A 14,344-nucleotide genomic window follows, 5' to 3' on the forward strand; every position below is an offset into this window, starting at 1 on the left:
TGTTCAGGGTAAGATCCTGGCATGGATAGGGGATTGGCTGACTGGCAGAAGGCAGAGAGTGGGGATAAAGGGGTCTTTTTCAGGATGGCAGCTGGTGACTATTGGTGTGCCTCAGGTGTTTATGCTGGGACCACACATACATTAATGATCTGGAAGAAGGTACTGAAGGCACTATTGCTAAGTTTGCAGATGATACAAAGATCTGTAGAGGGACAGGTAGTATTGAGGAAGCAAGGGGGCTGCAGAAGGACTTGGACAAGCTAGGAGAGTGGGCAATGAAGTGGCAAATTAATTACAATGTGGAAAAGTGAGAGGTTATGCACTTTGGAAGGCGGAATTTGGCATAGACTATTTTCTAAATGGGGAAATGCTTCGGAAAGCAAAAGCACAAAGGGACTTGGGAGTCCTTGTTCATGATTCTCTTAAGGTTAATTTGCAGGTTCAGTCGGGAGTTAAGAAGGCAAATGCAATGTTAGCATTCATATCAAGAGGGCTAGAATACAAGACCAGGGATGTACTTCTGAGGCTGTATAAGGCTCTAGTCAGACCCCATTTGGAGTATTGTGAGCAGTTTTGGGACCCATACCTAAGGAAGGATGTGCTGGCCTTGGAAAGGGTCCAGAGGAGGTTCACAAGAATGATCCTTGGCGTATGAGGAACGTTTGAGGACTCTGGGTCTGTACTCGTTGGAGTTTAGAAGGATGAGAGGGGATCTTATTGAAACTTACAAGATACTGCGCGGCCAGGATAGAGTGGACGTGGAGAGGATGTTTCCACTTGTAGGAAAAACTAGAACCAGAGGACACAATCTCAAACTAAAGGGACGATCCTTTAAAACAGAGATGAGGAGGAATTTCTTCAGCCAGAGGGTGGTGAATCTGTGGAACTCTTTGCCGCAGAAGGTTGTGGAGGCCAAATCACTGAGTGTCTTTAAGACAGAGTTAGATAGGTTTTTGATCAATAAGGGGATCAGGGGTTATGGGGAGAAGTCAGGAGAATGGGGACGAGAAAATATCAGCTATGATTGAATGGCGGAGCAGACTCAATGGGCCGAGTGGCCTAATTCTGCTCCTATATCTAAGTTCTGAGAAACACAAGTTTTAGTGAGGAGCTGAAGGAAATCAGTATTAGTAGAGAAATGGTTTGGGGGAAATTAATAGAATTGAAAGTGGATCAATCTCCAGGGCCTGATAATCTTCATCCCAGAGTACTTAAGGAAGTGGCCCTAGAAATGGTAGATCCATTGGTGGTCATTTTCAAAATTCTTTGGACTCTCAAATGGTTCCTATAGACTGGAGGTAGCAAATGTAACCCCGCGATTCAAAAAGAAAGGCAGAGAGAAAACAGAGAACGAGAGACCAGTGAGCCTAACGTCGGCACTACGGAAGTTGCTGGAGTCCATTATTAAGAATGTCATAGCACTGCATTTGGAAAGCAGTGGTTTAATCAGACAAAGTCAGCATGAATTTACGAAAGGGAAATCATGCTTGACAAATCTACTGGAGTTCTCTGAAGATGTAACCCGTAGAGTTGACCAGGGAGAGCCGGTGGTTGTGGTTTATTGAGACTTTCAGAAGGCTTTTGACGAGGTCTCACATAGCAGATTACTATGTAACGTTAAAACGCATAGGATTGTGGGTGGTGTTTTGAAATGGATAGAAGATTGGTTAACAGACAGAAAGCAAAAAGTTGGAATAAATGGGTCTTTTTCTGATTGGCAGGTGGTGATGAGTGTGGTGCAATAGGAATCTATACTAGGACCCCAACTGTTCAGATTTTATATTAATGATTTAGATGAGGGAAATAAATGTCTCCAAATTTGCAGATGATACAAAGTTAGGTGGGAGGGTGAGCTGTGAGGAGAATGTAGAGATTCTTCAGTGGGGTTTGGAGAGGCTGAGTGAGTGGGCATATGCATGACGCAGTATAATGTGGATAAATGTGAGGAACAGGCCCCCAATTAAATGGACCCCCATTAGACCCCATAAATAAAAAAACCCGTCCCCCACAGACCACCCCATAAAGGACATCTCTCGGCAGTGAAAACAAATTAGTGTTGTAGCACTCACCTGGGCAGACACCTGCTAGCTCAGACAGAGAAAGCATCGAAGTGTCCATTCCTGGAAAAATAAAAACAGTGACCTATGTTTAAACTTCAAAGAGAGATAAGTGCTTTCCAATCACCTCTTCACGCTTGAGTGATTTTGAAGTACTGAGCTGGAAATTGACAGCTCTTAACTCTTTGAAATGGTTAATGTTTGTAAACATCGTAGGGGATGTGTCTCTTAAATTTGAGGGTCCCTGGTGGAGGTCTCTTTAATTATAAGGTCTCCGGTGGAGGGGTCTGGTGAGGGTGGGGTGGGCAGGTCTTGCATTGTGGGGCTGAGGGTGGCCCTCCATTGCATTTTGGGGGCAACTCCCTTGAAGAATTATCCCCTTGGCCAACAAAAGGTCCACCGTGCCAGGTACATGCTTGTCAGGACTAGAACCAATTCTCGCCCATGTGATTCCTGGCCCAGAGGATCGTAGGATCACAAACAAGGATCTGGAGAATATGACCCATTTGAATCCTCCCACTGGCGCGGGCGTGAACCTCGATCCCGACGGCAGCGAGGAGTCGGAGCATCCATAGCGCCGATATCATTTTTTCGCCGATGCTGGATTCTGAACCACATCAAGAACTCAGCCTCCACAGATTGCATGCAGCAGTATTGGAAGTTGGCCTGCAAGAATTCCTGTTGGAAGAAACTGAGACACAGAGAACTTTGTGCGGTTTCAATTTTAGGCAGATCATCAGAGAAGCCAGTAGGTGGCAGCGGTACAGAACCTTTTTTTTTAACCAACCCAACAAATGTTCCATGCAAGTGGGGTAGCAGGTTCCTAAGCAGTAGTACTTCTTGGCATGTTGTGAATTATGTAATTCATTAATAATCCTAAGTGTTTTCAGATGGACTTCAAAAAGCTCCTGCATTTAATTATATTTCAGTTTACTGCACACTTGACTGCAAGCAGAAATGTATTACAGTATTTAATAGTTAAGTACATTTTAATGGATCTAAGATCTAAGGAAATTGGGTTGTTGTACAAAGTCTACTTTTTATCCTTCTGACGACATGTTTCTCAGTTGCTCTGTGGCTTTCTGTGAAGCAAATGTTGCCTCTGTAATTCATCTAATCCATTTATTTCTTTGGACCAAAATGCTGTGGGCTAATTAAGATGAAAAATAATGTAATCTAACACATCAGCCAGAATTCACCCCCAGGTGCTCCACTTGCAAGGCGAGGAATTATTTTGAAGTGCAATTACTCTTTTCATGTAAGCAAATGGATGTAGTAGCTATTTCGTACATGGCAAGATCCCATAGCGAGCAATGAAGGAAGAGTTAACACATTTGTTTATGGTGCAGTTGATTGAGAGAAGATGCTTCATTGAATAGACAATGCACCAGACTCTTGAGCAACTGAGGCTGCCTCTGTAGCCTAAACATTTTGGTTTCCACCCACCGCCATCTTGTTTTCCCAGGCCACTGTGCTCTGCTATTTACCCAGTGCTCTCGCCCACAGTCACCACCATTCATACAGTGCACTCTGGCAGTCGGCGGGTGTGCTTCTGTAGTCTCTCCCTTCGCCCAGCATGCTCTCACAGTCTTCCCATTCAAACACCCATGTTCCCACAGTCTCTGCTATTCTCCAAGGGCACTCCAGCATTCACTCTATCCAGTTCCACAGTATCTCATTCAACCAAAGCACTTGCCCATTTGCCCAGCATGTTCCCACAGCCACCCTAATTTTCCCAGTGTGCTCTGCAAGTAACCCAGCAAACTCATTGTCCACAGTGCGCAAAGTGATCCCACAGTATCTGCCCAGCGCAAATGTTAAAATCTAGCCCTTTTCCTGTACATCCACATGTATATCGAATGTATCCTCTTTTACTGTAAACTTAACTCATGCAGAAGTTTAAAAAGTCTATTTTATATTTGTTTCCTTGATTGCAATTGCCATCATCTGCCGAATCTTTGAAGACAAAAGGCGACTTAGTTCAGCAAAAGGAAATATTTGTGACGTAATTTGTGAAAAAACATCTGAAAATTAGGAAGAGGAATTCTATTTCCTCAAGACAAAGGACAGACCTTCCTGTAGTCACAGATTAATGGAGCTTCATCACAGACAGAATGGAGAGATTTAAAATCGCATTGTGCAGCTTTAGCAATGATTAATACATATGAAACTAGTTTGTATGTTATTTTAGAAAAGGTATTTGCCCATTTATTTTACACAGCTAAGCAGACAGGAATTGCAGATGATTTAGTTATTGATTTTCTATGTGGGTATGAATTATCTATGCTGGAAGGGCATATTGTTTTTAGCATCCTTGTTTAAAAGTGGGGTGGAGGGAGCACCAGTAATACTCCGTCACGGTGGTGCTGCTGGGACTACAAGGTTGCTGCCAGTTCTGAGGCGTGACTGCCATCTGAAAATGAAAATAGCAAGGAGCAGAAATCCTATCTCCAGCAAATTAAAAGCCTTGGAGCGTCAAATGGCTCCGGAGCTGGCGACATCTCCCTGACTGTTCGTGGGGTGGGACAGGAAGCCCCACCATCCATTCAATTCTGTTCAGAATGTGGACCTTCCCTGAATTGGAAGATTTACAGATGAACGGTATTTAAAAAGGCAGAATCCAGGGGAAAGGGAAAACAATGTAGCCATAAAGGAGAGCCTATCTGTAATGGCAAACATAGCTAATCACAAGTCCTGCCCCTGTCTTTGTACTGGCAGGAAAGGAGTAGGGCACATCTTGCACATGTGCTTTTTGGGGAGGCAGCTAGCCAAAGCTGCCTCCACTGATGTGAGACTTTGGTAGCCTTGGAGTGTGAAACCCAAAATGTGCAAATTAGACCTGGTAAGAACAGGTCTGAACTTTGTGGATTCCTTAGGACAACCAGGGTATGTCTTTGGAGAGGTGAGGTACCCCTTTGGATCCGGTCCTGGGACGCCTTTGAGGAAGGTAATCTGCCCTTTCGCGGAGGTAAAGTGCACTTTGGGAGAGGTGCGGTGCTCTTTGGAATTGTTAAAATTAGGCATGAATGTGCGTATAAAATGCACAATTTCATTATTTCCAGGCTGATTTGAACTGTCAACAGACCTGTCAACATCAATAGTTAAAATTGTCAAATTGTAAAAAGGACGTGTCAACGGGATCTGTTAAAAGTAATAATAATCTTTATTATTGTTATAAGTAGGCTTACATTAACAGTGCAATGAGGTTACTGTGACAAGCCCCTAGTCACCACATTCCGTCGCCTGTTGGGGCACACTGAGGTCCCATAATCCAAAGATGTGCAGATTAGGTGGATTGGCCATGCTAAATTGCCCTTAGTGTCTAAAATTGCCCTTAGTGTTGGGTGGGGTTACTGGGTTACGGGGATAGGGTGGAAGTGTGGGCTTGGGTAGGGTGCTCTTTCCAAGAGCCGGTGCAGACTCGATGGGCCGAATGGCCTCCTTCTGCACTGTAAATTCTATGATAACCGTGTGCTACCGTTCCGCCCGTGTTAAGTGTTAAGAGGATTGGGGTCACATGTTGAAAGCATGGGAATCGCTGCTTTTCGGCGGACTCTGATTGTTGACATAAGCCTGACGGCTTCCACTACTGGATTAGTGCTGCATGACAGATTTCACAACCATCCATTAACTCAGTAAGGTGCCTGCCATTTCACAGTTTGACAGCTACAAGTGATCATAGACTCATTGATGTGAAGTTATGAATTCACTGCTTGTCGTTATAAGGGCATTCAAGCTCGTCAGGAGTATATAATCTGTGATATCAGATCGGATACCAATTTGGCTTCCACGAGGCTGCAAGTTTTCCTTTCGGAAAATGGGCTTAACGAGTTCCATACAGAGCAGCATGCACAGTGGACCAATGGGACACAACCATTAGTGACACTGGGTCCGTGAGGACCATTAGTGACACTTTTGTTTACTAGCCATTACTGGAGCAGATTATTTGCAGATTGCCAGTGATTTTCTTTTTATAAATGTTTTGGGTTGTGGGGGCAAAACCCACGCAGACACGGGGAGAATGTGCAAACTCCACACGGACAGTGACCCAGAGCCGGGATCGAACCTGGGACCTCGGCGCCGTGAGGCATTTGGGCTAACCCACTGCGTGGTGCCCCAGATTGCCAGTGATGGCAGGAATAGCTTTATCTTTGATTACCAATGTCTCCTTCTTCTTTTCCTCTCATCAGGTGCGTACACAGAGATAATTACTTCGGTTACCACTGAATGTGAGCCATTGCCTTCAGGAAAAAAACAGCTTTTCCGTGCACATCTCATTAAAATGTCATGAACAGTGTCAAAAATTAATGAAAGAGGCTAATAGATTGCTTTTCTTTATATTTAGAGGACTAGAAAACTAGGGTGTAGAATTTATAGCCAAATAAATCCCTGGTTAGACTACACCTGGAGTACTGAGCACTACACCTTAGGAAGGATATATTGGCCTTGAAGGCAGTGCAACGTAGATTTCTCAGAATGATACCTCGACTCCAAACATTAAGATACAAGGAGAGGTTAAACAAACTAGGGTTATATTCCCTAAACTTGAGATGGCTAAGCGGGATTTGATTTAAGTTTTCAAACTATTAAAAGGAACCAATTAGTTCTGCAGAAATAATTTCTGCTGTAGGACCACAGAGAATAGTATAAAAATTAAGAGCCAGGATAAAGTAGGAAACACTTCTGGTGGACCAACGCAATTGATGCTAGATCAATTGTTAATTTTAACTCGGTGAGATTGATAGCCAAAGATAGGAAGGGATATGGGGCAAGGGAAGGTCAATGGAATTCGGTCACTGATCAAGCGTGATCTCATTGAATGACAATCGGCTGAAGGGGCTGAATGGCCCCCTCCTGTTCCTATGCTGTGCTCCTCTCAAAAGGGAAACAATGGACGACGAGGGCACATCTGCTGTCCCCACTGACTGGAAATCACCAGCTTACTCTGTATCCTTCCTCCCTCCTCGTCATAGCAGATTCAATCATTTTGCATGGAACCAAGTGCCAGTGGGTGCAGATGATTTTCTTCAGGTATTAAGTGAATTGGGAATGATTCAGGGACAATGCACTAAGAGCTCGCCGTGGCTCAGCAGGTAGCATTCTCGCCTCTGAGTCAGAAGGGCATGGCATGGGTTAAGTTAGTCCAGAGGCCTGAGCACATATCCAGGCTGGCACCTTTACTCCTGCACTGAAGTGGAAAGTGATGTCCTGCAGATGAGACGTTAAACTGAGGTTTTGTCTGACATCTCAGGTGGACATTAAAAAAATCCTAAGACGCCAATTTGAATATTGTCTTGGTCGATATTCACCCCTCAACCAACATCACTAAAACGCAGAAAGATAACACATTGTTGTATGTGGGATGTTGCTGTACAGAAATTAGTTGTAGCATTTCCTATTTACAACAGTACTATATTTCAGAAGTATTTCATTGGCTGCAAAATGCTTCAGGACATTGTCATTGTGAAAGGCAGCAAATGTGTTCCGCACCTGCTGGGACATGAAGAGACCAAGAGTGTGCTTGTACTGCCATCTAGTGGATATTTTAACTGCTTGCATCAGACCGCTGTGCAATGCAACCTGATACTACTGAAAATGAAATGAAATGAAAATGAAATGGAAATCGCTTATTGTCACAAGTAGGCTTCAAATGAAGTTTCTGTGAAAAGCCCCTAGTCGCCACATTCCGGCGCCTGTTCGGGGAGGCTGGTACGGGAATTGAACCCGTGCTGCTGGCCTGCCTTGGTCTGCTTTAAAAGCCAGCTATTTAGCCCTGTGCTAAACCAGCCCCAGCCACTGCTCGCAAAGATGGCCAATGCTTATCTCACCGGAGGAGTAAATGCATTTATTTTAGATAAGTTCTGTCAATTAGTAGCTGCATTAATTCTTTGCCCATCAATAATATTTTTTTACGTTCCTGATGTGGTTGTTTGACTCCTGTTGCAACACCAGCTGATAAAGGGAGTTGTATGGACATCAGGTGACAGGGGTCAAGAAGCTTATCGCCACAGTGTCGAGGCTGACACGTGAAGAATGGGGTTTCGTGTGAGGTACCAGAGTACATCTGCCTGTGGTAACTTTACTGTGCAGGTCAACACCCACAGACAATGGGGGCAACAAGCAGAAAATGAACTGAGGAAATTCTGATTGTAAATAAGAGTAACAGAAATCAAAAGGCAAAAATTCTGTGAATGCTGGAAACATGATGTGAAAACAAAATTCTGGCGATACTCACTAGTCCAGGCAGTGTCTGCCAAGAGAGAAACAGAGTTAATGGCCACGAATGCTGGCCCTGTCCGACATACAAAGAGTGGGTGGCAAATGTATGTGACAATTTCCAATGGGATTAGATCCCAATCAGGCACATACGTACAAACATACCTGTCGGCCTTCAGGATCTTCAAGGTGAAGATCACACCTCTAATCAGTGGGCCAGCAGCTCTTCAGTCTCAACAGTGTCACTGGGAGTGGTGGCTAATGCCTGGCTGCAGGAAGCCCGAGATGAGGAGCAGCAGGGTGATGATCGGTCAGGCAAGCTCCAGCAAACAGGAGTGGGGGGGCAGCTGAGGTGATATTGCGTGGTGTGGAGAGCGGGTCAAAGAGTGGGTGGAGGGGGCTTTCAGGCAGTTTGGAGGCCCCCGACCAGTAAATGGGGCCTGTGAAGGAGGCACCATCTGTCTTCCCACAATTCTGCAGGTGACATTTCCTCGCCTACCTGCCAGCCCTTGACCTCGCTGTGATTTGATGGGCATCAGGCAAGGTCTGGGGCTCCACCTGCCTTCAGATCAATTGAGGCCTGAAGCTGCCACTTAATAGCGACCTCCTGCCCTGGCGCAATTTTCCCTCTGGCCAGAGGAGGTCAGCGACGGAGGGGGAGTCCCGGCGGTTGAGCTTGTTCAGGCCTTGGGCGGGAAAATTGGGCTGAGGGCAAGTGGAGCCCCAGAACTCGCCTGCTGCCCATAAAATCACAGCGAGGTCGAGGGCGGGCAGGTAGGCATAGGAAACGTCACCTTCAAAAACTTAGTGTCTCAGAATTATGCAACTATGCTCACCCAGCTTTGTGGTGTGAGGCTAACATGCCTGAACAGATTTGATCCAAGGATAGTCATTTAATTCTTGATACACGCTGTAAGATTGGACGGCGGGGGAGCGGGATTGTGCGGGGTGCAGTAATCACCGGGATATTAATTGTTTCTCTGGCCCTTTCTCACGGTTTACAGCAGTGTTGAAACAAGCAGTGGTTATATGAGCACAGACTCTGCTGCACGGAACAGCGTCAGGATCTGCAAGCTTTCTTCACCTGAACTCAGGTGAGACTTTCTTTTCTACTCGACAGAAGGAGGCCATTTGACCTATTGTGCTAAACAGCCCGTGTTACCCACTCCCCAGCTTTTGCACCTTTGTTTTCCTTTTCAAGTATTTATCTATTCCCTTTTGAAAGTTGCTTCTGAATCTGCTTCTTTTTTCCTTTATTCCTTCATGGGATGTGGGCACCACTGGTGAGGCCAGCGTTTGGTGCCCACCCCGAGTGTGCTTGAACTGAGTGGTTGGCAAAACCATTCCAAAGGGCAGGTAAGAGTCAACCACATTGCTGTGGATCTGGAGTCAACTCAACGTGTAGGCAGATTTCCTTCCCAGAGGGTGTTAGTTAACCAGATGGGTTTCCACGTCTATCAATGATAGCTTCATGGTCGCCATGACAGAGACTAACTTTCAATTCCAGATTCACCAAATGAATTTAAATACCATGGTGGGATTTGAGCCCACGTCCCCAGCCTGGGCCTCAGGAATTACACCTGAGCTGGGCAGCACGGTAGCACAATTGCTTCACAGCTCCAGGGTCCCAGGTTCGATTCCCGGCTTGGGTCACTGTCTTTGCACGTTCTCCCCGTGTGTGCGTGGGTTTCCTCCGGGTGCTCCGGTTTCCTCCCACAGTCCAAAGATGTGCAGGCTAGGTGGATTGGCCATGCTAAATTGCCCTTAGTGTCTAAAATTGTCCTTTGTGTTTGTGGGGTTAAACTGGGTTATGGGGATAGGGTGGAGGTGTGGGCTTGGGTATGGTGCTCTTTCAAAGAGCCGGTGCAGACTCGATGGGCCAAATGGCCTCCTGCACTGTAACTTCTATGAAAATTCTATGAAAGGAAAGGGCAGCTGTAACTGGTCACAAATCCATACAGTACGCTCAGTCAGAAGTTAAGTTAATTAAGAAGAAAAGTATTTACACAATAAAGGTGGTGCATTCAGCATGTTTGAATTTGCTAACATTATCCAGGAACACCAGCTGTGACCATGGCCACTTCATCGCCCCAGCCAGCCAATGTATTACCCATTAGTGCTCCCAATACAACACAGAAAACTAACAGCAGCCAGTAAGATATTCCCAGAACAAAGCTACTACCCAACAGCAAATTTATCGCCAAACCTACGGAGAAATATTCACCCCAGCAGCATCCCCACAAAATCAGTCTCTAATTTCTAACTCCCCTGCTCCCACCTGACCTATGCTGCCCTGGTACATCTCAGCCACCGTCGGTTCTTCTGTGGGGGAGGTCAGAAGTTGGTGATGGAATAGAGCAGTTCAGCCAGATTCTGTGAAAGAAAAATAAACTAGTTTCAGGTTGCCAACGCTGAGGATTGCCCTTGATTCTCCAGGCATTGAAGCTTTGGAATTAATCTCTCGAGGAATGGCAGTTGGATGCCACTGCGCTCCTCTTTGTTTTTAACCCTAAGGTGGAGCTCCACATGTCTGGCCTGGAATTTAAGTCCTGCTGATATGTTCCAAAACTAGTTTGAGAAGCTACGAGAGAAAGTAAGTGCGCAAGGAAAGGGGTGAGATGGTAGAATGCCATTAAGTGAGTGAGGGGAGTAGGGTGACAGGTAAGTGGGTGAGAATCCACGACAGAATCCCTCCAGTTTGAGTTCTGAGATGCCTGATAAGTCCAACCCAATTTACCAAACTTACCAAGGTCACAAGCTGACCCAGTGAGAAGACAGCAGCTACTAAAAGCAGCTTTCAGTATTAGACCATAAGACATAGGAGCGGAAGTAAGGCCATTCGGCCCATCAAGTCCACTCCACCATTCAATCATGGCTGATTTCAACTCCATTTACCCGCTTTCTCTCCATAGCCCTTAATTCCTTGAGAAATCAAGAATTTATCAATTTCTGTCTTAAAGACACTCAACGTCCCAGCCTCCACCGCCCTCTGTGGCAATGAATTCCACAGACCCACCACTCTCTGGCTGAAGAAATTTCTCCTCATCTCTGTTCTAAAGTGACTCCCTTTTATTCTAAGGCTGTGCCCCCGGGTCCTAGTCTCCCCTGCTAATGGAAACAACTTCCCTACGTCCACCCTATCTAAGCCATTCATTATCTTGTAAGTTTCTATTAGATCTCCCCTCAACCTCCTAAACTCCAATGAATATAATCCCAGGATCCTCAGACGTTCATCGTATGTTAGGCCTACCATTCCTGGGATCATCCGTGTGAATCTCCGCTGGACCCGCTCCAGTGCCAGTATGTCCTTCCTGAGGTGTGGGGCCCAAAATTGCTCACAGTATTCTAAATGGGGCCTAACTAATGCTTTATATGCTTTATTCTGCTGTACATTTCTAGTACTCCCTGCACCAGGAGTTTGCATTCTGGATATTCCACTTGTGAAAACATGAATCACAGAGTTCCGCAGTCCCTTTTACTTCAGAAATTAATAATTCATTTAATAATATAATAATCGCTTATTGTCACAAGTAAGTTTCAATGAAGTTACTGTGAAAAGCCCCTAGTTGCCACATTCCGGAGTCTGTTAGGGGCCGGTACGGGAATTGAACCCGCGCGGCTGGCCTAGTTCTGCATTACAATCCTGCTGTTTAGCCCACTGTGCTAAACCAGCCCCTTCAGTGTTTTCATGGGCCCATTTCAATAGTTTCATGGGCTAACTGATCCACATTTCCTTCTTTATTTCATTTACTTTGCAGGAAAGTAACAAACTGTATTGAATTTTTAATGTTTTAAGTATGTGTACCGTTCACCTCACCCAGTTTGCCTTCAAGTATTGGCTCATCCATTCCCCTGACTGGTGATGGACAGACTGATTCTGACATTCTGGCATTCGTTCGAGCAAGACAAAGCCTTATGCAGAGGAAAGGTGAGATCAAAGAGTGAGTGCAACTCTTGGGAACAGGGAGAGGGAGAAGGGGAGAGGAGTCACACAATGTCAACAAAATGCATAAGTTGTTTAACACGGTGTAAAGATGCAGGTGGTGCCTACATGCGACCTCTGTCGCTAACCCTTCCCAAAGTAAGCAGAATGAGTGCGAGGTCACCAAACCTCAATAAACTGGGCAGGCAGTCAGACCAACAGGGGCCTGTCTCAGGTTCCCTCCAGAGGGAGTAGGCCGTAAAATATGGCAGAAGGTGCTGGTCACACAGAGTCACAGAGAACTCTCCCCACTGGAAAGATCGCAACATTCCTCAGGTCTTCAGTGATCCAGACATGCTCCATTACAGGGACATCAGGTCCAATTGCCTGGTGTCGCGGATCCATCAGATCTGCCCCAAATAAGATCCCATAAAAGTTGCCGATTGGCCAGCCCCAGCTCATTCCTGCCACCCCCCCCCCCCCCCCACCACCACCACCTCCCTGTTCAAGAGTATGTTGTGCAAATTGTGGATTTCCAATCTCCCAACGCAAAACTGATAGTTGGAATAGTTTGTTTAACAGTACTAACAATTTATCGCAAAGTGCTTCCAATAATACCTATTTTAAAGTTTTTTTTAAAAAACCATGAATTAAACTGCATATCACCCCAGGAAAGCTAATCAATCCCCGTCATGATGTGAAACAAGTCTGTGTAGGTCCCTGCAGCCTTGCATTGTCCACTATGATTAATATTTCATTAAAAATAACGCGCAGTGTATCTGTGCCACCACGATCATTAACTCAAACTCACCTTACAAAAATATACTTGTAATTAATTTCTAACGCACATTTAGTTGGCATTGCCCCTTCCTCCCTTGTGATTTTGTCCACCTTTCCCACTATTTTTACCAAATTCCGGTTTGGGTTGTTGCCTGAGCCATTCACCTTGCGTTTTTTTTTTAGCAAATCACAGTTTAGTTTGGTGCCATATCAAACACAACTGAGTATTAATGTAGCAAGTGTAAATTAGTCATGTTAAAATGGCAAGGAAAAATACCTTAAAAATATTGTTGCATATGTTGAGGTAGAGTTTGGATATTTCTTTGCTCAAAAGCAGAAAAAATGGCAGCATTTCTTTCTTGCTCATTTGTTTCCCTTTTATTTTATTTTATTGCCATTATTTTTATAGAAGACTTGATAATGAATAGTGACAGACCATTCAGTCATGGTGGTGTGGAGGGGGAGGGTGCAAAACCCATGCTGGCCTCTTCCCATGTGTACAATTGGACTCTCCAGCTGAAAGCAGTAACTGTTGCTCAGATACAGCAGTCTTCACCGTCACTGAGGTGAATTGTAATGTACGTACTTCTGTCTTGGCTCAGATGATGTAACTCAGCGCAGACTGGCGACTTCCCTCTGGTCTGTATGGTTGGGTTGTACACTGTCCTTTCCAATTGAGCCATCAGGAGACTGACGCACAACAGGGTGGAGAGGGTAGGGATGGAGGAGTTCTTTTGCAAGGGTTAAATACCTTGTGGATCAGCAACATAAACTTCAATGGAGCTTGTTGGTCCACAGCACTCAGACCGTTGCACACAATAGCACTGAGTGTGAATTCCCATTAGGCACATACGCAGCCCAGGAAGTAAGAAAGCAATCAGGTTATTCATACATTGAGGATATTTCTTTACATCCACATCTGAATTTTCCGTTTGCCCAGATGATATCTGCCTGAGAACAGATGGTGTTATCACTAGTACGCTTCAGTGATTTGCTATCTAATTCATCACAGCTTCCCAGCACTCATTAAACAGTGGTGTGTGATTACAGAGATGACAAATTGTAAATAGGCAACAAGCATATTAAAGGACTGAAGAAGTTGACATTTCTTTTGAATTTGATGGATTTTTTCTCCTTCATTCCCTGATCTTTACAGCTTTGGGCAACTACTCAACCATGTGGAGAGTTAATGAGGTATTTTTGGGACCAGATTGGCTCCCGGGTGATGTGCTTAAGTTTGGAATCAAGTTGATTCCTTGTCACGCAGGCTGTTACCCTGGTATCTTAACTATACATGTCAACCACATGTAGTCAAGTGTTCCAAGGCAGTTCTCAAAGGAGCACAATCAGGTAAAAGCTGACACCATCC

At 45.1% G+C, this 14,344-nt stretch overlaps 1 protein-coding gene across 5 annotated transcripts in view; it reads left to right on the plus strand.

The window, feature by feature from the left end:
• The window catches only part of kif6 (kinesin family member 6), an 848,078-nt gene that overhangs the window by 814,464 nt on the left and 19,270 nt on the right, over positions 1-14,344 (plus strand). For 2 of the 5 annotated variants that reach the window (XM_072500181.1, XM_072500176.1), the window contains 2 exons: positions 9,278-9,367; positions 12,095-12,201. The exons of 1 other annotated variant lie outside the window; for it this stretch is intronic. In XM_072500181.1, coding sequence (XP_072356282.1) covers positions 9,278-9,367; positions 12,095-12,201 — 197 coding nt within the window. The remainder of the gene's footprint in view (positions 1-9,277; positions 9,368-12,094; positions 12,202-14,344) is intronic. 2 more of the 5 variants (XM_072500178.1, XM_072500179.1) reach the window with 2 other exon arrangements.

The sequence above is a fragment of the Scyliorhinus torazame genome, chromosome 4 (genome assembly GCF_047496885.1).
Source record: "Scyliorhinus torazame isolate Kashiwa2021f chromosome 4, sScyTor2.1, whole genome shotgun sequence".
In the NCBI taxonomy this organism is placed as follows: Eukaryota; Metazoa; Chordata; class Chondrichthyes; order Carcharhiniformes; family Scyliorhinidae; genus Scyliorhinus; species Scyliorhinus torazame.